At 43.0% G+C, this 27,215-nt stretch overlaps 1 protein-coding gene across 4 annotated transcripts in view; it reads left to right on the top strand.

Moving 5' to 3' along the window:
* The first annotated feature begins 4,051 nt into the window (after nucleotides 1–4,051).
* Nucleotides 4,052–27,215, top strand: part of GLRB (glycine receptor beta) — a 28,379-nt gene continuing 5,215 nt past the window's right edge. Inside the window, exons 1-11 of one of the 4 annotated variants that reach the window (XR_014568084.1) lie at nucleotides 4,052–4,407; nucleotides 7,207–7,362; nucleotides 16,927–17,033; nucleotides 18,139–18,206; nucleotides 18,374–18,603; nucleotides 19,392–19,474; nucleotides 20,462–20,602; nucleotides 24,624–24,776; nucleotides 24,928–25,033; nucleotides 25,588–25,683; nucleotides 26,560–26,675. Coding sequence is in view for 1 of the 4 variants with exons in the window: in XM_083755814.1 (XP_083611940.1) it covers nucleotides 7,241–7,362; nucleotides 16,927–17,033; nucleotides 18,139–18,206; nucleotides 18,374–18,603; nucleotides 19,392–19,474; nucleotides 20,462–20,602; nucleotides 24,624–24,776 (904 nt within the window). In the remaining 3 variants the exon portion in view is untranslated. The remainder of the gene's footprint in view (nucleotides 4,408–7,206; nucleotides 7,363–16,926; nucleotides 17,034–18,138; nucleotides 18,207–18,373; nucleotides 18,604–19,391; nucleotides 19,475–20,461; nucleotides 20,603–24,623; nucleotides 24,777–24,927; nucleotides 25,034–25,587; nucleotides 25,684–26,559; nucleotides 26,676–27,215) is intronic. The other 3 variants (XR_014568085.1, XR_014568083.1, XM_083755814.1) reach the window with 3 other exon arrangements.

Here is a 27,215-nt window from a genome sequence, read left to right as displayed (position 1 = left end):
CAACTGATCGTGTAAACTTAAAAGCACAAGAAGAGCCCTGATGCATCAGACCAAAGGCCTTTGTGGCTCAGCATTCTCTTTCCAGTGGTCAAGTAGTTGTCCATGGGAAGCCCACAAGGAGGACATGGGCACAATAGCACCCTAGTGGTCATGACCCTCAACAACTAGTAATCCCTGATAATACTAGAGGCTGGCAGCCAAAGATTTCAGACGAATATGTGAAATTGAGGAGTTTCAGTTGCATGCTCATGTTATGGGCAGAGGCTCTTATACCAAGGAAAAATGCAAAGGAAGAATTCAGTGTATGCCTTCTTCTGTGTGACGGTCATGACTTTTCTTTGGCTCATGGGTACAGTGATTACCTAGTGGCTGGCAAAACCAACTCCTGCCAGGGGATGAAGACCTAGTGAGGGGCACAAATTACCCATTAGACTATGGGGTATGTGACGTATATGCGTGTGGCAACATGACACAGATGTTGCGGCATTATCAAATGCAGAAGAAACTTCCTGTCCATGTCACAAAAGCATGCAGTAAAGTGATCCCCCCTGGGGGGGGGGGAGTGCGGATACAGCTCCTTGCCAATGATGCAAGAGACCCCATGTACACCTGATTTTCAGGAGGATCATTTGCATTCCAGTAATAATAAGCTGACACCCATACAACAAAACCCAGGATGAGAGAATAACCTGAAAGCAAATGCTGACTGCACCAGCTGGAAAGTTAGGGAATATTGTTACCATCACTCCACTTTTCTAAGCAATGAGAATTTCCAGGAGCACAGTGCTTCCCTGGGCTTAGTTGCCATTGAAATAAAGTCACTAGAGGCTTATGGTGTTTTTTTTAATAAGGGAGGTGTGTGCACGTGTGTGTGCGTGCACACACATATTCTATATAAATAAAAAGGTAAGGTGTCATTGTGCTCTACAGCCAATAGGCTGCCCTGCCAACTGCAGCATGAGGAACCACAAGCAGGCCCAGGTAAGTTGTTTAACAGAGGGCAGGAAGCACCATAAATCACCTCTACCCTCCATTAATTGCACACCTGCTGTGAGGTTTCACAGAGGGTGGAGACCCTTCGTACAGAGGAGTGGTGGAGACCTCCACCTCAAGATGTGTCTGGGCAGGAGGAGGTTGATGATATGATGGACCTGGATTCAATGGACCCAGATTTGTGGTGGTGGAGAACAGTACACACCCCAGGAGAGGAAGCCAAGAACTGGGAAGCAATGGAAGATGTGGAACATGAGCATGCAAGCAGATTCTCTAGTCCTGAACAGAGACAGCATTCAGAAGTGGGGTAAACAGTACAGCATACAGTGGACACTACAGATAGGTAGCCGTGTTGGTCTGCCATAGTCAAAACAAAACAAAATTCCTTCCAGTAGCACCTTAAAGACCAACTAAGAACTAACTTAGTTGGTCTTTAAGGTGCTACTGGAAGGAATTTTTTTTTGAGTGGACACTACGTCACAATCTGAAAACCTGATGGAACCTTCTCCTTCTCTATGGACCAAGCAATCTCTTCGTATCTTAGAGCAGAAGGCAAAACAGAGACAGAAAGATTCCATTGCCAGCCACCGTAGGCAGTAAGGAGGGGTTTGGAAGCTAGGGCAATTGCTGCAAGGGGGATGGAGCGGACACTTTGAGCAACACCCCAAGACTGAAGGGAGCATTATCAATGGTCTCTCTGTGTATTCTGTTGATTTAAAATAAAAGAACTAATAGAAACTCTCTGCATCTCTGATTTCACTAGGCAGCTAGCCTGGAAGTCATGACAGGTAAGGTATAAAGGGAGGTGGATTTGGTCAGGTGTCATGGAAGGTCAAAGGAGTAGACAGCTCCTGATATCTATCCGTCATCTATCTATATGTCATCTTTCATCGATCATCTATTTGCCTTTCTTTATATGCAGGTTGAACATAGCTGAAGTCTTCAACTTCCAGCCAGCTAAACTATCCAAAATGAGATCTCTGTTGGCAAACAAGTTAACTATATTTCAAGTTATGTTTCTCTGAACAGTAAGGCCTTGACACAGTTTTGTAAGATTTGCAAGGACACCCTTTTTAGTGCTTTGAAAATGTTATATAATTGCTGTGGGAAACAATGTGGCAAAATCAATGCCGAGTCCCTTTGCATGTTGAAAAGAAGTACATGAGTGAGTGAGTCATTCACTTCCACGTTCCTTGCTTTGGCTGCGACAATGGGAAATGTGACTTATTTAAGGAGTCCCCTCTCCCCTCCGTTGCAAATCCATGAGCTTCAAATAACTTCTGGAGCTTGTGAGTACACCTTGGTAAAATGATGATCTCAGAATCCTACATTCAGTGTTACTTTAGAAAGGCAGCGAGGAGGATGTGCAATGGGCTTGGGATACTTCCGAATTGTCACATGAATAAAGTGGAGAGGGAAGTTGTCCTTCCTTTCTCATAGCACTAGAATGAAGGGAAATCCAGTGAAGCTGAATGTGGAAGCTTAAGGAGAGATAAAAGGAAGTACAGTGGTACCTCAGGTTAGGTACTTAATTCGTTCTGGAGGTCCGTTCTTAACCTGAAAGTGTTCTTAACCTGAGGTACCACTTTAGCTAATGGGTCCTCTTGCTGCTGCCGCGCCGCCAGAGCATGATTTCTGTTCTCATCCTGAAGCAAAGTTCTTAACCCGAGGTACTATTTCTGGGTTAGTGGAGTTTGTAACCTGAAGTGTATGTAACCTGAAGCGTATGTAACCGAAGGTACCACTGTACTTTTTCACAGAGCACATAGTTATACAGAGGAGGAAGTGATGGCCATAGTCTTGGATTAGCCAAATTCATGGATGATAAAGCTATCAACAGATATTAGCTGTGATGACTATGTTCTGCCTCCATTGTTAGAGACTGCAATGCTTCTGAAAACATGCTCCTGGAACTCACAAGTGGGGAGAATGCTCTTCTGCTCGGGTCTTGCTTGAGGCATCTGGCTGGTTGCTGTGAGAATAGGATGCTGGACTAGATGGGCAATTGGCCTGATCCAACAGGCTCCTATTGTTTCTTATGCCATTTTTAGGTGGGATTCAAATAGACACCAGCAAATTTAGGTTGCACAGTTAAAGCTCCTTTGGAGCTCTGGCATAACAACCCAGTTCTCAAGAAGAAAATGGGTAAAAGTTACTTTTTCAATATGAAAAATGCATTGGAAGGTGAGGAACCACATTTATTTGATGCAACATTGTTGAACTTTTCTGCAAATGAATATAATGAATGCTCAATAAACAGCCAATGCCATCTAATCACGAATAAATCTCAAACAAATCAGAACACATCCTCAATAAACAAGTTATCTGGAAGCAACATCACTCATCCTATTTTGTTACTTCTTTCTAATTTCGAACCTCTCCTAAAATATGATGTTCATTAGCTCTTATTTTTTAAAGTCTTGACTGGCATGTGTGGTGAGACATAGCTTCTCAGCCTTTTGGCTAAGATCAAGTGGGCAAGTGTGGTGAGATCCAGTTCATTCTTCCTAAGTTCTCCTTGCATTGGAAAGCTGAATCTGACCTGGAACATTTTATTATGATTTCCCACAGAATCATAGGATTGGGAAGGATCATATGGCCATTTTATTTAATCCTCTGCTGCACACCAGTAAAGCTACCTTCTTGGCATTGCTTGTTTGGATGGGGGAAACGCCACCATACTGCAGAATCATATTTTGTCCCCACGTGTTGCTACAGTAAAAAACAAAAAAGCAGCCTTGTCAATTAAAAGAAGAGCGCCAGTCCAAGGGACAAGCAGGTCGGGCTCTGCTTGCTTTTGGAACATGCCCTCTGCCAGACTGCCACCTTCGTGTTGGTCAGCAAAGGGTGCCTGTGCTCCAACGCCAGATGACTACGATTAGATTGAGATTAAATTCTCCCTGTCGAACCCTTCTGTTACCATTATTCCAACACCGCAGCCCCGATGCTCCAGGAGAAAGGGGGGGAGAAGGCTGGGCGAACGCGCGCTTGCAGAGCCCTTTCGCGTTGCCACAACCCTCGCATTCCCGCGCACTGCAAGCCGACGAGGCGGTGACTGAGATTGAGGGCAGAGCCGAGCAAGGGCAGCAGCTTCTCCGAGGCTTCACGTCCCCACTGCCCATGTGCAAAGGGGCCGCACATGCTCCCTGGCCGCCTTTCCTCGGGCAGTGTGCACATGCTCAGTAGCAAGATGGACGCTTTTCTGATGCAGGGTTCATTTTGGTAGCGTCGCGGCGGCCGCCGAGCAATCGCTTCCCCCTCGAGCCGGCTGCAGGACCTCGGCTGAGCGATGGCGCGCTGCAGGCTGCTCAGCCATCTCCGGCTGTAATCCAGCGGGTGGACGGGGCGCCGGTGGCATCCCGGCCGTCTCTCTCTCTTTCTCTTTCTCTTTCTCTCTCTCTTCCCTGGCTTGTGGTAAGTCCTGGACGTTGGGGGAAAGGGCCGCGTCGCTGGGCTTCGGAGGGGTTTCTCCATCCGCGCCCAATTGGAGGAATGGCAAGGCTTCGGGTGACCGCGGGAAGAGGCCGGGCGATTGGCCGTGCCAAGGCAACGGGCGCTCTGTGCGCTCCGTGCGCGTCGAGCCCTGCCTGGCTGCGTCCCCCTGCAGAGGTGGCCATCTCCAAGCCGCCCTCTTCCTCTGCAGCAGCTCCTGCCTTGCTTCCTTCTTTCAGTACCTCGGCCAGCACCTTTGCAGCTCCTGGCGGGGTGTTGCTGTTGCGCCTTAGTGGCTCATTCTGCATGGCCGGCCCTTCCCGAGGTTGGGGAGGTATCTGGGGGCCTCCTTGGCGCTGTGCTGATTGAGAAAGGAGCCAGCCAGGGAGTCTGCCCTCGACTGTAGAGGCGGGAAACTCCAGTTGGTCCAAGAGGGAATATTTTGCTTTTGCCTGGAAATTGGAGGCGGTGGCAGCGGGTAAAATCTAGGGAGGTCTCCAGGCACCGCTATCTTGATTTGTGTGTGAAGCAGGCAAGAAAGTGGCTTTGGCTTTGGCCAGAGATCCATGGTGCACAGAGGCCTTGTCGCTCAAATGTGGGAGTGGGGAGGGCAAGCAAGGTCCTGCAAGGCTGGAGGTTTGTGTGAACACCTGTTGCCAAGGTTGCATAGGCAACTGTTAGAAGACGACAAAGAAAAACACCGGCTGGTTTCAAATTGGCTTTCAAGACTCATCTTCTGGTGAAAAATGTGCTGTGTGCCTTTTCCCTCTTCACTGGACTTTGGCCGCTTGCAATTCTTAGTGCTCCCGTGCTTTCTGCTGACCTTTAGAATACAGTGGGGAAAGAGGTCACAAAAGTCCCTTGGTAGGGAGCGTGGGGAAGGGTTGCTGGAAGACCTGGTACTGTGGTACTGGAGGGACAGAGGAAGCACCACCACCGCTTCCCCCAGTGCTGCGGCAGGGAAGAACTGCCATTGTGATCATAGCTTGGCTGTGGGAATGGAAAGTCCCATGTCTTACAATTTGGCTGGGAGCCCCGGCTGCTGTTGCTCTGGGCATAAGGAGATGCTTCTTCTGTTGCTCTTGGAAGGAAGACAAGAATGTCTTCTGTTGCTGTGACTGAAGGGATATAAATATATTTCTGCTTTTAAGGGGGGAAAATGTGGCTGCATCTAGAAAATGATGAATGGAGATGTAGAAAAATTCAGCCACCGTTATAAGATTCAGGCACTTGCTCTAGAGAGTGAAGCCCGGACAATCCCCCCCCCCCCGCCATATAGTGCGGAGATCATAAAATGCAGAGATTTTCCCCCTCCTTCAGTCAGTGCAGCTAGGAGCAGGCAAGCAGTATTTGGTACTGAACATGAACACTTAGCCCTCTTGGAAATGTGTTTGTTATTCTTTATGCCAATATGAAATATTCAATAAGAAAGGTGCTGTGCAAATATAGTGTGATAGTAAATGTTCTCTGTGGTGCAAGCAGCACATGCAATTTGTTTCACTTTGTGAATGGGGCAGTAAATGCAAGACTAATGACAAGAGAGGTGATTCATTGTTAGCAAAGACACATGGTTCAGTGGGATGTTTTAATTAGCACTCATTACTAAAACTTCCCACTGATTTTAATGGAACTGGTAGTGAAAATAAGGGTTGGATGGACAAGGCCTGGGTCTGTATGCCTTGTCTTTGCTCAATAATTGCAAGGTTTTTTTTTTTGTTGAAATGTTATAAACATGTGTATGCCAGCATACATATTGTAAGTTTTAGTTTTGGGGAAGCTTATCTAGGTGGATTTCCATTTAGGTAGCTTCCTCTGGAAGATGTACCGTAAGTTTGTTCTGCAAACATATCAGCACAAGGTCTGTAGTATAAATTACCAACTATTAGGCAGCTGCTCATTTAGGAACCTAAGAATAATCTTGCTCAGTCAGGCCAAAGGCCTATCTAGTTCAGCATTTTGTTCACATAGAGGCCAATGATATCTCTATAGGCCCCCAGAAGTAGGACATGAGTGAAATAGCACTCTGCCCATCAAGATCCCCAGCTACTGCCTGTGATGCTGGAGGTAGTAGCCATCATTAGTAGCCTTATTGACACCGACAGCTTTATCCTCCATGAATTTGTCTGAATCCAAGTTGACTGTCATCACTACATGTTATGGCAACAAATTTCATAGTTTAAATAGACATGCTGTGAAGAAGTACTGTACATCCTTTTGTCTTTTCCTGGATCTTTCAACATTCAGCTTCATTGGATGACTTCTGGTTCTAGTAATATACAAAAGGGAGAAAAAGATATCCCTACCTATTTTCTCCACACTATGCATAATTCACATAGCTTTGTCATTTCTGTCTACTCTTACTTACCTTTCCCCCTCAAATAATTTTCATAATGAATGCATGTTCCATTTGAACACAATGGTCTTGATTCAAGACAGAGTGAGTTTACTGGGTTTAAGCATGCCCAACACTATTCTAGATTGTAGCCAGTAAATCTATCTAAATTATTCATACAAGCATTTCTAATTAATGAGAAATCCACATAAATTATCAGTGCAATCCTATACTTAGGTATTCAGAAACAAAACCCCTGAGTTCAATGGAACTTACTCCAAGGTAAGCAGTAATAGCATTGCAGCCTTTATACAGTAGCTTGTCGTTGGAATGATTATTGTTTACAATGATTATTAGCTGTTTACTTCCTTGGTAGGAAGTCCCCCCCCCCCTATTTTTCACATTCAACTTCATTAATATATGACTTTCCCCCCTCTTGTTTATCACAGGTCAACTTTTGTTCTGGACTTAAAAGTCCCCACAATGAAGTTTTCCCTGGCGATTCTTGGGTTTGTTTTCTTCTTCTTATGCATTGAAGAAGTCTACTCCAAAGAGAAATCTTCAAAGAAAGGAAAAGGGAAAAAGAAGCAGTACCTCTGCCCTTCGTATGTCCCTTACATATATTTTTTAAATTGTGTATAATGAAAGTGTGATAAAGTGCACGTTTATAGTTTTCTTGTGAAATGATAGAGTTCAAATAAACAATTTTAATGCACTATGGGTGACATTCAGTGATGTCCACCCACTTGTGCAAAGGAAATCCACTTGTGCCACAGGACCTCTAGTTTTTCTCCTTCCCCAAATCCATCTCCCTGTGCATCCCCACAATCTGTGGTCCCTTAATCCCCCATAGCAGCTTTTGAAAGTGTGTGTGGAAGGGGAATGCAGGTGGAGGAGAGGATGAAGAAGCCCTGTTCAGTGGATGCCCACTCACACTATAATGAACAATAATGTATTCATTTTATTTATTTATTATCAGATTATTGGAAGTGTGGGAGCTATGTTTATTCATGACCAATAGTAGCCAGTCAGGTGTTTTGTTAGTTGAAACTGCCAGCAGCTTCTCAACAAGGTTTAACCATCAATCATGTATGTATATAGATATGTTACGTGCTCAGTGTAAAGGGATGTCAGTAATAGAAAACTGATGAATGGATCAACATTTTTGAGAGAAGCAAAGGGTCAGGTTGCATGGAAGAAACTTCAGCGCATGACCTGTGGATAAAGAAGCTATAAAAAGTTGGCAAGAAGGAGTGACAAGGAAGTGGGGGCTTGGAAAGAGGGAAAGGGATCAGTACAGCTGAGATTACAGGGCTAGTGGCCCAAAGGAAAGATTGTTGAAGGCTGAGAGGCTGGGATTTGAATGCTTGAAGATGGGACAAATAGAAAAATGTGGAGGAAAAGAAGGGTAAAGGACTAAACAGAACTAGGGAAAACCTCATGGATAGGTAAATGGGTTTTCGGAAATAGGTGCTCCAAAGACCAAGGATGATGTGAGATCCAAAGAGGGGGTGGAACATCAGCAATGCCCTTGTTGATTTGAATTGATCAATTAAATCTTTGTTAATGAGTGCCTGGTTTCCAGTTAATTTACATGCTGAATATTTTCACAGGCAATTCTAAACCAAAAACCCTTGATATTCCCAGACCTCCTTTTCAGATGCTTTCCTCTGCCCATTGTGTGAGCAGCTGAACAAGCTTGTCCCCAAACTTCAAAACTATGGTTAGTGACTTCAAAGCAAGACAATATATGGCTCAGTATCCTGGGTTGTTTTGAAGCCATTTAACTATTGCTTCTGGGTTCACACGTAACAGGAAACAATGGTTAGGTACTGAATCTTGGCTTGTTCTGTTGTTAGCACGAAGGGAGGAGACAACTGTTTATTAAGTGGCTGTCTACTATTAAGTCTATATAATAATTTGGTAAGCCACTGGTATGCAACAGAGATGGGGAAGTGAGCCAGAACTTTATCTGACCTATAGTTCAAAGAGCTTGTTAGCCCCGTGTGCTCCCCAAATGCCTGGCAACCTGATTATCAGGCTTTTGGGAAGTGTTGTGCAAAGTGCTTAGCCCAGTGCCCACAAAACCCATTTTTATTGACCATACCCTTACCTGGGCAGATGGGTATGGCTTGCAAAAAATGACCTCCTGGGTCCAATAGGGTGGCCTGGTCCACAGCCTGCCATTTCCTAATCCCTGAACTATAATGCAGATTCTACATGGTCTAACCAAGAAGTGAGAAGTAATTAAAATGTGAGGCAGCAGGACAGCAGTAAGATTCTCCTCATTATCTGAATATAGACAACTTTCTTAAGAAATGCACACTTTGGTAAATTATCACTTGGTAAATGCTTCTCTCTATTAACCATGGCTTAATAGAAAGTGCACTAAGTATGACCACCTCTATCTTTGCCTATATTTTGTCATGAACACATAGGCTTGAAGAAACATTCTGCATAACTTATTTTTTTAATGTTATGTTTATGTTCCACCTTTCTTTCAAGTAGCTTGACAGTTTCCCCCACACTTAAAATAGTAGCTTGTCTAATAAAAATAAAACAACACTCAATTGCTCAATGATCTGAAGATGAATTATAAGGAGGATGTTGGTGTTTTCTATTTCTGGAAAGTACTGTGCAGAGAACATTTCCATGACACAAACATTTTATAGGTAGCTACAATAATTTAGCTAGTGTACTGCAAGAGATTTATGTACAGTCCAGGTTTATAATGTGTCTGCTTAAGGACAGAGTGTTACAGTGGGCAATTTGGCAATGCAATACATCTCTGGGCAAGTGTTCTTGGGCTGGTAGGGTTCTGGGTGCTGTGTAGGTAAAATTCAGTATTTTACAAAATGTATCAATGCTGTTCCCTCAGGGCAGGCTGTTAGCCAGGTGCCATATTCTAGTGTTAAGTTGGCTAGTAGCAGTATGAAGTCAACTGATGGGACTGCAGGGATGAGAATCTGCATGGGAAAAGAAGTTAATTATTATATTGCAGGCAAATATTTACTAGAAATGCTCTTCCATTTTCCAAATAGGAGAATTCTTGCAATGATTACTCATGCTTCTGTTTAGCTCTAGTTATGTAATTATTGACTGGTTTGAGAGGCTTGTCTTCTGTCTGTTTAGATCTCAGCCAGCTTGTTTCAACAGTTGCACTTTATATAGCATAACCATAAAGGAGTTATCAAATTGATATTGTATAGTTCATCTTTTTGTCGGGTTCTGCCTTTTAAGGAATGTCTTTCATGTATTATCTGCTTAAGTATAAGCTTGCTTAACCACTCCTTGTGTAAGATAGGTTGATGCAAAATTCACTTTTGGTATATGTTGCTTTTGTGTAATAGAAGGATTAGAGTGGGTCCCATTGACTTAGGTCAGTGCTCTGTGCCTGCCATTATTTCTATGTCCACTGCTGGAAGACAGCATAAATTATAACATAGCGTTGGTTCATTAATTGGGGAATCCCATTGTAAGTATTTATTTGCCAGCATCACAACTCTTAGGATACTGTTTACATAATGTAATGCAAAGTTCTCATGTACAAGGACTTAAGTGAGTACCATGGTTCCTATTGCTTATTACAAGAAAGTGGGTGTATATTTCTGGTATGTGCAGTTAATACAAGTTTGGGGTGAAATCTGGCAGGACATGCTTCAGGTTAGGCCCAGTGTCTGATAATTTAAGAGAGGGATGGGCAACCTCCTGCCCATGAAGCAGATTCACCCCAGAACTGTGTTTCATTCTAGCCCTTTGATCCTCCACCTCACGTATCAGCTGTTCAGTGGGCAGGGGCTAAGACTGAAAAGGACTTTCATGTTGATGATGCAAGTGCAGCTACTTCTACAAGGCATATCTTTTGCAAGAAGATCAAAGCAGAGGAGGAAGTATCCTAGCAAACAGGTAGGCTCTTTGTAGTGCTGGGATAGCTCAGTTGGTAGAGCTTGAGGCTCTTAATCTCAGGGTCATAGGTTTGAGCCCCATGTCGAGCAAAAGATTCCTGCATTGATGAGGTTGGACTAGATGAGCCTCATGGTCCCTTCCAACTTTACAATTCTATGATTCCCATTCCTTGCAAACATGCAGAGCATCCCTGCAATCTTCAGGATGCTGTTTTGAAGTTTGTGGACTTGAATAGCTGTAAGGCAGGTATTGCATTGTAAATTGATATTATTTCCATCCTTATGCTGGAAGTACTGAGTTCTTTTTGGCTTTTGAACATTCAGGACAGATAAAGGGTGTTGGGAAAATGGAAGGTGACACTCGACTGGAGTTACTAAGAATAATAACTATGTCTCCTTCCATGGGAAATAGCCTTGTGTTTGTGCATGCAGCTGTGTGCATCTGTGCAAATGTGTTAAGGTGAGCGATTGTATGTATTGATTTGCTCCCACCCACTTTGCTGTCTGGCCTTGCCCTGTACCCCTCGATGGGTTAAGATTCAGTGCCTTAAGACTCAATGTGTTGTCCAGAATAGGAAGTGTGAAAGGCTGCAGTGTTTCAGTAATGGATGCAAGCATTCTGTTTTGTGATTTTCCTTGACTGTAGTTTAACCTTCAACCCTGTGAAACAGGGTAGCTTGGCAAGAGAGCTTCTGTATGTTCCTAACAACCACAGAAACAGGAAACATGAATGGACCACATTTCCTGTTTTCATGTTTCTTCTGATACATTTGGAAAAAGAGGCTGGTGTATCTATTCGATAGCATGGATAGATGTTTGTCTTTTTGTTGTGGGATGAACAAACCAGAAATATGTGCATTACCATATAATATATTATATGGTAATGCACATATTTCTGGTTTGTCCATAAACGTAAGATGCCAGTTTGTAACTGATTTTGTGTTGTCATAGTCCAACATGTTAACCACTACAGCAAAATACCTCTGTACACACTTGACTTACCGTATGCAGAACAGCAATTTGGGCTCATGGCCTCATGCATTCAAATTTAGACTGAGAGGGGAGAAGGGGAAGCCTGTATGCATTGCAAAGGAAGTAGTAGTCATTTTAATAATCTATAGGAGCTTAAAAAAATAATGTAAATATTAGAGAGTTATTTTATTTTAAATTCCAGGATATGTAGCCGAAGACAAAACCCTCTTTACTGAACCTGAAGGTATTACTGAATTAATCAGGATGTTTAGTTGATTAATGGTTTGGTAACAGATTAAAAGCATGAGCTCATTAATCAGAAATGCTGATCCAGCGTCTTTCACTACAGTGACTGGAACACAAACTTCTGCTGTCTGCTACTTGTAGGCTCTTTCATGCCTCCTGTTAGAATCTGGAAGTATAGCCCAGCTGGGTTTGCACTAAACAGAACAGATAGATAGGCCAGGAGAAGAACAAGAAAGACGGGGAGAATAATTTTCCTCCCTTCCTGCAGGTGTTGTCCTGTGCTGTGTCTCTGGCTATCAGTGGAATTTGAATTGAAGTATAGGGCAAAATGTGTTATCCTAGTGTCAAGCTTAATCTTCCTTTGTTCATGGTCTTTGTACATGTGGGCTGGTGGGAAGCGGAGCTTAGCCTACCCTAATAAAATTTCACTTTTTGAACAGAAACAAGTGATTCCATTGGATGCAGACAGAGACATGCTAACACTGGTAGTAACGGCTCTTAATCTGCAGTAGCAGCTTCCCTAAGAGTATGAGTAGTTTCCTGCACTGGAGAAGCATGGGGGGGGGGAGATCCCCATGGTAGCATAAGCCATAGAAAGTACCACAGGGGTAATACTACAGATCACAAACAAGGGAACAGATTTCTCCTGGCATATATATTATATAATTAAATAGATTTATGATTGCACAGGTGTGTTTCATCAGTGTTACATAGCAGCATGGTATTTGTAGTGCTTAAAACTCTGAATTGTTGTTGCTCATATCTAGCTTGCAAAACTAGCAAGCTATAGAATTCATAGATTGGCTCTGCTGGAGCAGGCTTTTCTACAAGAATCCAATCTACCATGAAAGTATTTGTTTGAATTCATGTGGCTGCTATTAGGCAGCACTGCATCAAGGAGTGCTGTGATCCTGCTTCTCAGGAGAAAAGTGAAAGGCAGAAAATATATTTGTTGCTTTGTTTACCTGTATTCAGCAATGACTTGCTGCCTAATCACTGCCAGACATTATCCTGTTCTGTGAATATGTTCGCTACCATGTGATTTCCTATCTGCTAGCCTTGTGTCATCAGTAGCTTCTTGCTTGAATCTGCCTGAATGAATGGGGAGGGAACAGAGACACTGCCACAGGCAATCCATAGCAGTTCTTCTGCTGGTGATGGACAAGCACCTTATCTGTCAGTCAGGGCTTTGGACCTTATGGGAACTACAACCTCTACATGGCTGGCTGCTATGTGTCATGCATTTTTCAAATAGCTATGCAAAGTTTCATCTTGTACTGGTTTTAAAACAATGTACACCAATCTGAACTACCAGGAAGCAGGAAAAGGTGTTTTGCCGGAGGCCATACAAGATTAAAATTCAAGGGAGAGAAGACCACTCCCACCCCATAACCAACCACTCCTACCAGTCCCCATTCCCACAGGCACCTCCCCATTCTCTTTCAGCACAACTTAGTTATCCAGGGCAGCCTTTGTTATTCTTTTACCATGTGTGAAATGCCATTGCCTCCAATAGGTAATTTGTGCTGGAAGAGAAGGAAGAGGATTGTAGGGGTCAGGGTGAATGGGTGGCATCTAGGGGAGTTGGGTGAGTGGATGAGTAACTTACAAACCTTGGATTAGGTGAGAAAACGAATCATTTTGGGGAAAATAATTAATCGTAACAAGTGGGAGCAAGCTTACCCATCTCTATTTTCTAATGGCCCTTGTGTCTTTAGACTTTATGATCATACCTGCAGCCCTTATGAGGCATTCTGGTTAGTTTTTAAGTGAATGTGTGAAAAGTGTCCTAGAGAGACAAGTTGTCACAGGAACATGCCGGTCAGTAATCACACAGTTCAACGTTGGAGGTAACTCTTTATTAGCAAAACTACAATCTTTACAGATTTGGTTGAGTGCCTGGCCTAATGAGCAGAGTAGTTCATTCCCAGTGGTCTTACTCCATAAAAATCCATTGCCAAGACACAAATTCCCCATCTCCTTCTTTCCAAGCTTTTTCTAAGCAATCGGAGACTGTGGCTTTGTGCAGCCAACATCTCTGCTCTTTTCATGCCTCTTCTGGTTCTGGGAGAATGGGGGAAGGGGAGCTTTTTGCAGCAGGAGGGGGTGAGACTCATGACTCTTCACTAGCCTGACTCATCTCTGCCTCTTGGCCTCCCTCCCCCCACTCTCCTGCTTCAGCTTCTACCTCTGATTCTGGACTTCTCTCTGCCCCACACTCTCCCAGCTCACTAGGCCCTGTGACCTCTTCAGCTTCCAACACCTCCTCTTCCCAGACTTCTCCCTGTTGTCCTTCAGACCACTCACTGTTGTCCCATCACTCCTCAGGCTCTGAGTCTCTGGTGGTTCCCAGCCGGTTCCTCCCACCATTCCTCTTTGTCCAACCAGTCCATGACGCAAATGCACTAGCTCATGTCCCCTCCTCTCTATTACATTTCCCATCATTTCCCAGACATGGGATGGCAGTTGGATGGCAGATGTGAAAAGAAGTGGCCCTCCTGTACTCATGGAGGCTCTCTACGGTTTTTGGAACCCTAATTTTCTAGGGCTTCTAGAACCCTGATTTTTCCAGGGTTCCAAAATGTGTTGGGAACCCAGCACAAATACAGAAGGTTCCCCATTGCAAACAGTTGCCCTTTGCAAGTTGGAGGGAAACTGGAACAGTGATGTGGAATGATGAGAAGGTAGTGCATTCATTCCCACAGCTCTCCTTCACATGTTTAATGAACCCCTTATCAGAATGCCTGAAGGTGGCCTATGTCATTTTATGAGATGCACTAAGGTTAGAGATGCTCTGTAACATTTTTGGTTCTCACGAGGCAGGCTAGGAGTTTCCAATACAGTATTGTTTATGTGTAGGAGGCTCTAATTGTGGGCATCAGCTTTCTCTGTGGGCTCAGCCACACTGATAGCTGTTCCCGCCACTTCTGGTTTTCTTAGCTTTTTCTTCTTGCCATCTGAGCTGACAGCAGATGCTTCATCATGGCAGCCGTTGAGTAAGCCTGGCATAAGCAGAGAGGCCCAAGCAGAGAGAGCTTCCACTCCAGAGCTGCAGTGTTAAGGCCTTCTGGCCACATGGCAGCATTCCAACCTCACAGTTTACTATTATGTAGAAGGTTATGGTTATTTAAGCCTTGCCATAAAACCCCTATTAGAACAGCTACTGTATGCCATTTCAGTTATAATTTGGTCAACTTATAAAAGATCTCCAAGCCAAAGTCCCCCCTCCCCCCACACTCTTTTTGCTACTGACTGAACACAACATTTCCCACCAGTATGTATTGAACGTAAGGCTTCTTCACAATATTGGGAATGCCTGCCATTTTCATTTGAGGGCATTTGACTGGCATTTGGGGTGCCTTCAAAGTGCTCATGCTGCTGCTTCAACAACGGTTGCACAGGTGCTAGCTTGCTGGTTGGCTGAGCACCCTCTACGTCACCAGCATCCTATGATGCCTGACTTCCTGGAATTTTATGAATGAACTCTTTAACTGATTATGAGCACAAAACGTGACTCAGTTACTGAGGCATGTTACTTTAAGCGTGCATTTCATACTGGAGTTTTTGCTGGACTTTGCCATTGTGAAAGGATGAAATCTTAAGATCACCATGACCTAAAGACATCTTAGGAATTGTAACTAGGTTACTAGGAAAACAGCAATGCCACCATATTAATAGCAAGAGCTCTCCAGACACTCAGACCCTGCATTCCATTTGTTGTCCTGCATTCAATGCACTTCCATAAATGGGTCAAGCAGGTATACATTGTTCAGAGGGCCAGTGTGTGTTGATGAACACACCATTCCCAGAGTTATCCAAAGCCACCACAATATGGTTTGGAGATCTACCACCTCCAATAGTACGTGTAACTCCTTACATCTCAACCACACACTATGTGATGCCCTGCGCTCACCATGGCGATGCTCCTTATCTAATAGGGCATGTCCTGACCAATATGCATAATGGATAAGTAAGAGCCCTCCCAATAGTTTGGGGTCATGGGGTACATTTGAAAACCTCAAAATTGGCAATGTTCAGAATGTCCCCCCTAACGCAACAGCTCTCCTCCTAAAAGCTGAGTTTGTTTGCTTTTTAAAAAGGGGCAGGGACTCTTGGTGGACACCAAGGGTATGTCTGAGAATGCCAGGGTCACCACAGGTGCCACATTGGGGACCCCAGGGTGAGATCATGCACCATGCTGTTACAGCTTTTCCAGGGGGTTGCCAACTTTTGCTGGATAATGAAGACAGATGACATTTTGCTCACAGTGACATATGCGCTTGACATTCACAGAGACATTTACATCTACGTTTGTTTCTAATCACTTTGATTTTGAAGACAGAAATGAAAGAAGACAGATACCATTTTAAAATGCCTGTTATGAATGCAGAGAATCACAGCAACTCTGTATAGTCTGGTTGAGCCTAATTCAAAACCAAAGGAAAGGAAGACTGGTTTGTGTGAACTTTGTATCGACACAGCACCTTCTTTTCTGTTAACAGGGGGTGGGGGTGGCTTTTATTATTTATTTATTTTTACTTTTTTAGCTTTCAATGTGCATACAGTGGTACCTTGGGTTACAGACGCTTCAGGTTACAGACTCCAGTAACCCAGAAATAGTACCTCAGGTTAAGAACTTTGCTTCAGGATGAGAACAAAAATCAGGCTGCAATGCGGCAGCAGCAGGACACCCCATTAGCTAAAGTGGTACTTCAGGTTAAGAACAGACCTCCAGAATGAATTAAGTTCTTAACCCAGAGTACCACTGTATTAGACAAACACCGTCTCCCTTGGCCTGAAAGCGAGATGAGCGCTGTAACGCCCTGGTCACCTTTGACTGGACTTAACTGTCCAGGGGTCCAAAACAAAACAAAAAACAAACAAAAAATAGATCCAGGTTTTTCAGAAAAAGTGTGGCTCTTTTGTTCAAATACATTACAAATTTATTTTCACTGTTTTTGTTTAATTTTTGGAGCTTGAATCAAATATAATAAGATCAAATGTCTAATTCTAACACAAATAAACAGTGTACATTATTTTTAACAGACAGCAGTCAGCTGAAGATCTTGCAAGGGTGCCTGCAAATTCTACCAGCAACATATTGAATAGACTTCTGGTTACTTACGATCCCAGGATAAGACCAAATTTCAAAGGTTGGTTAATGTACAATAACTTCAGTTTAGCTGTTGAAGCTACTTAAAAATTGTGTGTGTGTGTGTGTGTGTGTGTGTGTGTGTGTGTGTACCAACAACCAATTACATTTTAGTCCCTTAATTCTATGGAATGGACTTATGAGATTCCAGTCCACAGTAAACAGAGAGGTAACTGAGCCCTTTAATCTTAGCCTGGCTTGTGAAGTTAAAAGAGAAAATCAATTAATCACTTAGGCTACAATCCTATGCATGTTTACTGAGAATACTTCTGAGCAGAAGTCATGGCAATGGCCAGGAAGTATCAGGTAAAGTGATGGGCAAAATGGAACCAGAATAGAGATTCAAAACCAAATTAATTCCATCATTAAAAACTCCTGTGGGGGTTGTGCCTTATTCATCTCACCTGCCTCGGAAGGCTGCCCTTCTGTCCTTGATTTGGAAGGAGGCCAGGCCCAGGGATGTGACTCAGGCAGAGAGGCAACAGGCAACCTTCTCCTTGGAAGGTGGTTCATTTCTGTCCATCTGCATCAGGGGGTTTGTAGAGCAGAGGTAGACCCAGTGAACCAGATCCTTATTTCTCCTCTTACCGAGCCGCATTATGACATGTGGGTGGGGATACCCACCTGTCAATCACATGATGTCACAGTGACATCAGGTGACCCAATTTTTTTTTTGCTTCACTATTTGAAAAATGTTCTTATTTCCCTAATGCTGTTGTGAAATTTGAAATGTGCTACTTTACCAGGGATCATTGCCCTTGCTGTTACATGTACATCTGGGGTTGTAGCCAACTAAGTTATATTCGAGTTGGCCAATTCAAATTTATAGGCCTAAGTTAGTGATATCCATTAATTTCAGTGGGTCTGTTCTGAATAGCACTACATTGCTCAACAACTTTGGCAGCCCTATTAATATATCTCTATCTTTTTCTCTCTCCCAGTTCTTCAGCCTCCCTGTCCATTGCATGACTCTTGAAACAGAATTATCCCAATTCTTTTTCTTATAAAGGTTTTTTAAATGTGGGGAAGAGAGTGTTTATTTTTATTTTTATTTTTGAAAACTGCAAGACTTATTCTCTCTCTCTCTCTCTCTCTCTCTCTCTTAGGAATTCCAGTTGATGTAGCAGTCAACATTTTCATTAACAGTTTTGGATCAATACAAGAGACAACTATGGTAAGGCTGCTGTTTCTTGGATATCTGCTTGTGGGTTTATTAACATAATTTATAGCCTGCTTTCCATGAAACCAAAATAGAGCTGTGTAAACATGCTTCTTGATTTAGGCTTCGTATGTTGCCATTTTCTTGCCCGTCTGATGCATTCTATAATATGTTTCCAACAGGATTACAGAGTGAATATCTTCCTAAGACAAAAATGGAATGATCCTCGACTTAAACTGCCCACTGACTGGAAGGGGTCTGACTCTTTAACTGTAGATCCCACCATGTTTAAATGTCTGTGGAAGCCAGATCTGTTCTTTGCAAATGAAAAAAATGCCAACTTCCATGATGTCACACAAGAAAACATTCTTCTCTTTATATTCCGTAATGGAGACGTACTGGTCAGCATGAGGTACTTTCTCTTTTCAACTGCAAAGTTTTATTATAGACTTTGAACAAAGGAAAGTCACTGCTTGATTAACTGAGGCACAAATTTGGGATTTTTTAAAAAAATAAATTAAATTAAATTAAATTAGGTACACAATACTTTTCAGAAATAAAGTGGAGCTACTATATGGTCAGTGGGCCTGAATGCTTGCTTGAAAATTGTGAGTTAGAATGGCTGTTGATCTGAAATGGTATGGCTATCTGCAATCTTTCTGAGGAGATGAACCACTGGATTTAGGAAGTTAGAAGGGTGTTCACATGTTACGTTCAACAAGTGTACAATGAGTACCTGTGTGTGCAGACAATTGAGCTGTTTTATAACGTTGAATGGGTGTAGTCTGTATACTTGCATACGCAATAGCTGAACTGTAGGAAACATCAAATCCTTCATACAATGTAGAGACAGCTTATACCTGTATTCAGTGTAACATAAGAATAAGACAAGGACAGGGACCATTCTCTTCCACTGACAATTTGTCCCATTCACAACTCCACATGGATACTATACAGATAAATCTACGAGCCTGATCATGTCTCTGTGCTGTATGCTGTAATGAAGCATGGGTTTTCTACATGCTGGAAATGTTGCAAAGAAACTCCCCTAGAGTAGAAAAATAAGTGCATCTTTATATGAATACATTGCAGACTGATCTGCTACATTTGTGAACATGAAAGCAAACAACAGCCACCACCTCCCCTTTTAACTTGAAGGTTGCTTTGAATTGCTCACAAGCTTTCGGTTTATATTTCCAGATTATCCGTTACGCTTTCCTGCCCGTTGGACTTGGCCTTGTTTCCTATGGATACGCAGCGTTGCAAGATGCAGTTGGAGAGCTGTATGTAAATCAGATTGTGCATAAAAATAGCTACCGCTTCCTGTTGTGCCTATATAAACTGAAGAAAGGATACACAGTGCACAAGGCTGTTGAATGAGGACTTGTACAATGGTTTCAAAAAATCATGTTCATTGGTCTCTGTCTTTTATAATTCAACCCCTAGCTGTGGTACATTGATCCTATGCATCAAAGTACCTGGGAGTAAGTCCCACTGAACTCAGTGGGAGTTATGTCTGAGTTAAAGTACATATAATTATACTCCATAGGCCTGATCTTAAAATAATTTGCTTGGAAGCTCAACTGGTTTTCACTGAAATTTGTATCTGTCAAAAGCTGTTAGGATCATGGCGTAGTTTTAGCAGGGATGCTTATCAACTTCAGGGATTCTGTATCACAAGAGACTGCAGAGGGTGGGTGAAACCATGCCAAAGTAATGTATGTGATAGGGAGGAAAGACCTGTGGACCTACCTCCCTGCTCCTTGCCTGGATTGGGGTGGGCTGGGTAGCAATGGGGTTGGAGCCATGCGGTTGCATAGGGAAAAGATTCACAGGTGGGATATCAAAAGGGAGAAAGCCCAATCCTCAGTAGAGACATAACTCAACTTTGAAGGAGGCACCTGTAGCATAGTGTCAGAGGACAGTCTTAACCAAATGAAAGATTCTTCAAAGAAAAGGTGATCCTTCAGATGGCCTGAGACCAGATGCATATAGGGCTTCTTGAGTCAAATAATGGCATGCTGAATTGTGTCTGAAATCAGGGAAGATGTTTCAGCAGCAGTGAGATATGACCAGCATAAAGAATACCCATAAAGTAATGATGCTGCCATGTTTCGAGTCAAATAATCTAGGGGACAGTATGATTGAGAATTGTAGAGTTGGAAGGGACCACAAGGGACATCTAGTCCAACCCCCTGCTATGAAGAAATATATTTTGGCTATTGCATTTGTTATTTTCATCTCTTAATCCTTTTTTCCTAAACACCTAGTTGGTTACACTACTGATGATTTACGATTTATCTGGCAATCTGGTGATCCTGTTCAACTGGAGAAAATTGCTTTGCCACAATTTGACATTAGGAAAGAAGATATTGAATATGGCAACTGCACCAAATACTACAAAGGAACTGGTATGTACTATTGAACATTGATGAATTTCATGGTATGGTCAGACTCTGTTCACCTATAGCAGCGCTGTCCAAACTTTTTTCAAAGAGGGCCAGATTTGATGAAGTGAAGGGCCAACCAAAGTTGTTGAGCTTTTTTAGGATTTTACTCCAGGAAATAAACTGCCACAGGGGCCGGATTAAACCGACCAGTGGGCTGGATTAGGCCCTGAAACGGACTTTGGACATTGGTTGGTGATAATCTGTCAAATTCTGGGAGTTGGTGATAATCTGTCAAATTCTGGGAGTTGGAATCCAACAACATGTTGAGAGCACCACATTGTCTACCCTGATCCAGGATATAGATAGCATCCAACCCTATGAATGGTATGCTTATTTGTGAGATAGAACGTGTTTGAGAAAATGCACCTATATTTCTGAATGGTGCCAGAAACCGTAAACAGAAATATAATATGTCAGTTACTCTGGATGTGAGTGAAACAGTTGCTGATTCACCACTTCCAGAGCCCAACCAGAGTGAAAAGTGGTGCATTTTCCATTTTCTCCCCCAGCATTCTTCCTCCCCCCCCCCTTCTCATTGAAACCAAAGGTGGGCAAATTACTCAGGCGATCTTCAGGCTGGAGTAAGTAAGGGGCCCAATCCTGGGGAAACAGAGGGGCTTTGGCTGTAGCAGATCCAAGACTGCTTCTACCACACATATGAAACCTGACACCACCAACAACTGGTGGAATCAGCTCTATGCCAATGGAACTTTTTGCAGGTTTGAGGTTGGAGAACCTCCCCAGAGGACATGACCCTTCCTGCCAGCAGCCCTTTTTCCACCAGTGGAGAGGCACCTCTGCTCAGTCCTAGCCCCTTCAGTCAGCAGATCTGGGGTTGGGAGTGCTCCGTTCCTTGTTACACTGAAGAAAATTAACAATATAGGCAAGAACTCCAAAGAGAGGGGGACTGAGATACTTAATTCACTGGGTCTGTCAGAAAAATAGGTTTTTCACTGACTGTCCTAAAACATGGAGCTAGAGCCTAAGTAGCAACAGACCTGTGACATTTGCTTGAGGGGTTCGCCTGATCTGAAATTCAGCAAGTGCACTAAAATAGGGTTTGTTCAAGCGATGCATTCCAAGTAGAGCTCTTGGTGATGCAGCCAGATAATTTTAGACCTTGGGCTTAATGGCCTGGACTATATTAAGTGGTCTGATTTGGGATTGACCCCATATAGAAGAGTCAGAATGGATATTTTATGATGCAAAAAATTAATAATTTCTACCTTGGTGGTGCCATATACCTTGTGATGGAATTAATGGTCTCCATTATCCTACTTTGGAGAGGTCAGAAAGGAAGTAAATTCCAACAAAGTCAGTCAGGTTGGATGTCTGAAATTACATGCATGATGTACCAACAGTTACAACTTGTTTCATCCATGTACCTTATGATGTAATTGTTGGTTCCTGGAAGCAATTTTGGCAGGGCTTCCATCTGTCAAGTGACCCAGCAGTTGCTCATGGGATGGGTAGTGTTGGAAATGCCACGACTTTTGTAAGCTGTCTAGGCATTCTTTGTACTTAATGACATGTATTTCCGGATACTGGCTCTTCTGCTCTAATACTTCTGATGGCTTGATGTTCAACCAAATACTAGGTCTGTTAAGTGGTTAACAAGCCAAGCTTATTACGTGGACAGGTGAACAGATTAGTACTCACTATGAAGTTGTGCCACAGTTTTTAACAACAACAAAAAGAGGTGCTGATATTGTGTACTATAGAGTACCCCCTGAAAAAAAGCAGTGGTTTCGCCACTGATGCTACTGCATTAAACCTTAGTTCCTGAAACCTGATCTGTGATACTTGGTTTATGCAGATTGCCGCTAGGTAGCTGCAGATATTTCTTGCTAACTATGATTGTTCTTACTGGCCTTGATAATTACTAGATGATTAGCCGAGTGAGTCATACTAGTTGACACTATAATCAGCATGGGTGCATTATGATGAGGTATGTAAGAGGGGGAAATAATCAGACCCTCATCAAAGTGATCAGTGGAGGGGGTGGATTGCTGACTCATTTGCATTAGAGCTTTATTTTTGCCTGACATCAGTCCATTAATTAATTAATTTCATAGATTCAAAATCAGTTAATGACTTCAGTACAAATGCTAGATTTTTGTGTGTGGATCTAACTGTAGTAGCAAGATGAAGGAATTCATAGTCTGCTGCCATTTTATGGGGCAGTATCTCATCATATCCTGAAGATTGTAGGAAAACATAATACAATTATGAGGTAATTGCATTCAGAAACAAATGGCATGAGATATTTTATTCAGTTATATCACGGTTTCTTCCCTATTTCATTTCATTTCTCTATTAAGCAGTGATTGCCAAAGTCCAGCTACCAAACTAACTCTCGTTGTTGCCCCAGGCTGGTTTTTACAGCTGCATATTCTTTGACTGGATTTTGAATCAGATTGTAATTCTGCAAAACTGAGATGCAATGTGTGTATTGGCAGCTACAGCATGGGGATTAATTGTTCTCCCAGTTATGAGCTTACTTTTAGAGGAATTGGAATCCTGATAGCACTTAACACTACTAAACATATGCTAAAGAGCAAACCAGCAAGTTTCTATGCCAGGCAGGGAGGAGAGTTGGATTGAGTTGTTGCAGTCACTTTGCTTGGCTCTGCTGTTACAAGGGCAGGGCTGAGACAAAGGGATTCTGAGCCAGTCTTGTAGCCATCACCTGCTGTGGCCTCATGCAAACCCAATTGTTGCACCAGCCTAGACTTGGTGCTGGGATGGCCCTGATTGCCCTGGCCCTCCTCCACCTTCTGTGACCACTGTGGTGTCACTGCTTCATAAACCCCACCCCCAACAGGGGATAGGAGTTAGGATTGCACTCTTAGTGTGTGGGAGCAAACATGGATAGAGGCAGCACAAGCAGGAGGAAGTTTCAAGATATCTCTTGTGTTCAGTTTTGACTATTGAATTATTATTATAATGAAACTGCCAGCTGGCCTCCCTTAATGTGAAATTTACATTGTTCATCTCGGTGACTAGGAATGTTATGCTTTCTATTGAAATATAATATAAGGGCTTTTAGTCAGAGCAGGAGTGAATTTCTGACCTAACACAAACAGCTGAACACATAAAAGTCATATATAGTATGGAAAATGAAATAAGAATTTGACAATCTGTGGAATCCGTTTATAAATGGCATAGAAAGCATTCCACTAGCTCAAGATCATAAAAGAGGAGAGGATCAAATAACCAGTACATGTTCAATACGTTAATTAGACAATTTTGCTCTTCATGTTTTATTTAGTTGTATTTTGCCCTGGACTTTTTAAATGATTATTCCCAAAACCATTAGCAGCAAACTTTATGCTTTATTATGAATGTTTGTACTTAGGTTTGTTGTGTAAAGAGATTAGCTAGAGAGTGGTCAGTCCTGTGTCTGAAGCTCTGCACTCATGTGTCACTCAAAATCATTGAGAAAATTCATCCAAACATTATTTTTGTATTTTACAAGAGGAGATTTGCACTGTCACAAAATGAAATTTCATTACATAGATTTCATTTCCCACAAAAAAATAGGAAGTGGAATACTGCCATATTGGCTATGGTGTAATATCTGCTTATGTTTTATATACAAGAAGATGTAATCCTCTTATGGAAACAGACCTGCCCTTTTTGTCACTATAGGCAGAGGAGGATACTGTATGTATATGTGCACATATGTGAGTGTGAGAAACCTCTTACATTCACCAAGCCTTCGTTTTGCTTTTATGTTTCTACTGTCAACTGACACAGAGCTGCTGAAAGCAGATATTCTCTTTGTTCAATCTCCCCCCACCCACAAAGTATTTAAACTTGAATTAGGGCAAGCTCAAAATTCAGGACAGCTTCATTTGAAATCATATGAAGAACCCACAAAATGTGGAGCAGGGGGCTGGGTGATTTTTAAGCATCTGTATCTGAGACCAGGGGCTTCTAGAAACACGAATACCTAAACATGTCTATTCTTTCTCCAAAGGTTACTACACCTGTGTAGAAGTGATCTTCACTTTAAGAAGACAAGTTGGCTTTTACATGATGGGTGTTTATGCTCCCACACTGCTCATTGTCGTCCTGTCGTGGCTCTCGTTTTGGATCAATCCTGATGCAAGCGCTGCAAGAGTGCCTCTGGGTAACCTGAGTTCCACCTGCCGTCAGAACCACCCAGTGTCACCCAATGTCTGTTCTATGGTTGCTTCAGTAGCAGATTTCATTGGATTACTGAAGGCAACTCAACTCTCATGGCATGCTCTTCACTCTCATCCCAATCTTCTCTTTTTCAGTCCCATACATGTCTCCACTTTTTAAAAGACAAGATCTGTAGCCTATAAACAGGTTGCTCCTGTCTCTGCTCACTAAATCACCACTGTGGCCTGTATGAGTGCAACTGTGAGTAGAACTTCAGAAGCATTATCACCTTTGGGGTGCAGGGGTAGAATAACAGGTCCTGGATCTTTAAACCTTAGCCAAGGGGAGTATATGGGGCTTCACCAACATTTGTTGAACATATGGAGGGTGGGATGATGAAATGCTATGATACCCAATTCCATCTGTAGATTTTGGCTGAGAGTGAGTCTCACTCTCAAGTGAGCATTTCAGCAACAGCCTAGAGAACTTGGATTCCTATTTTTGTTTCATCACCAATAGGTTTGAGGGCACCCCCAGCAAACCACCTTAGGACCCATCCAAGCACTAGCTTGGCTTTAGTGTAAGTTGGTTTCTCGATAGGCCCTAGTGAATTCTAGTATGCACCCGCAGTGCCCCTCAAGCTTACCTAGTGGTAGAAAGTGAGTAATGGTGGCTCTAAGCAGCTGTCATATGATGTACCACAAGTGCCAAGTACCAAAATAGCCATGAGGTAGACAGCAACAATGGCGCTTTAAGCATCCTAGCAGCTGCCATGTTCATTTCCTAAAATGACCTTGATGTTCAATTGTTTCAAGAGTGATGCTACATCCAGGGCGTTGGAGGAGTTGGAAATAGTCTGCACCCAGCAGTCCTTTGAACACCAGTTCCCAGACTACCCTTTCCCCAAAAAAGTAAGCTTAAGCTGCCCTGAGCATGCATTTGTGTTGGTGGGCCCTGAGGCCCTAGCAGCTTTCCAAAGATACCATGTGATGCTGTTGCCCCCTTCAAGGAAACTTGAAGATGGTAGCACAAATAAGTTTCAGACGTAACTATGAACCTTGCAAATAGAAAAGTGCGACAAGACAAGCTGTCACCAGCCAAAGGGAAAAGGCTGCACAGGTACAGTCCTCACTGAAAGAGCCCCCCACATTTATTCAGTTTGTGGGGTGGTCCTAAGTCACTTTAGCAGGGGGAAGATGGTGTGTCACAGTCTTTAGTTCTCTCTGCATGAGAACGAGGACTGGACAGGCTCCTCTAAATCAAAAGTTGTAGTTTAGTCACTTAGCCGTGTCTGACTCTTCATGACCCCATGGACCAGAGCACGCCAGGCACTCCTGTCTTCTACTGCCTCCCGCAGTAGGGAATCCTTTTTAGACCACATGCCAGAGGCAAAAGAGGGTGAAGCATTCCAGGCAAGCAAAAACTCCTAATTGTGGCAGGAAGGAGGGCTGGCAAGGGGTGTGGCCGGGGGGGGGGAGTTGCAAGCACTAGATAGAGAGGTCTGGTGGGGTGTATTTTCCCACCTGGTCTGTGGTCTCTTACCCAGCCTATGGTCTACACAACCTGTTGCCCTCCTGTTGGCTAGGCCCAGGGCCTTCAAATTCCAGCATGTTCAGAAGCCCTTCTCTGACATTTTCTGAAGCCATAATACTGTTGGTTTCAGAGCAAACTGGCTACTTGATAGAAATCTTTCTTCCACCCCCTTCAGCCAGATTACACATTTCCTTTGAAATAGTGTAAGATCTTATTCTTTTCCATCTCTCTGAGGCTGAACTTTTCACCCTCAGATTCAAGGCAAAGGGAAAGTAGCAGCAGGCCACAGTGACCTCCGCTGCCCTGTTGAACAAAGCAATGAAAGGACAAGCTGAACTCTTATTCTAAAATCTGAAATCCATTGACTGAGGTTAGTTTTCAAACTTTAAATGGCTGTGAAGTACAAGGTATTTGAAGGACTATAGAATGTAGCTCTGCAAAGATGAATATCCTTGGCTCTTTGCCGTGAAAGGTAGAGAGTTGTTAAATTCAACACACATTTTTCAAAGTAGCAACATAACAACAGGATGGATGCTTCAGACTGTTTTGAGATGTATAAAATTAGTACCCATATAGACAACCACTTTGATTGCTACATTCCCTGCAGGGAAACTCAGGAGCAGAGATAGCCACCAGTCAAGGCACTCGGTTTCAATATTACTCCATCATTTTGTGACATCTAAAACACCATCTGATTGGTGGTAAGAACTAGCGCTGATAAGGGGGAAAGACATAGTTGTGCCATGATAAATAGAGCAGTTAGCAACAATAAAAACCGTTTGTAGCCATCATTGCTTATATATGTGTTCAGAATTATTATGTGATCAGTGCATGCACCGGAATCCATAATTCACCTTGTACATTCATTTTCATCTCCTGCAAAGCATATGTGGTGCACCAGCAAGTCCTG

This window comes from Podarcis gaigeae, assembly GCF_964106915.1.
Source record: "Podarcis gaigeae genome assembly, chromosome: 9".
Lineage (NCBI taxonomy): Eukaryota > Metazoa > Chordata > Lepidosauria > Squamata > Lacertidae > Podarcis > Podarcis gaigeae.
This window is presented reverse-complemented; position numbering and strand designations above follow the sequence as displayed.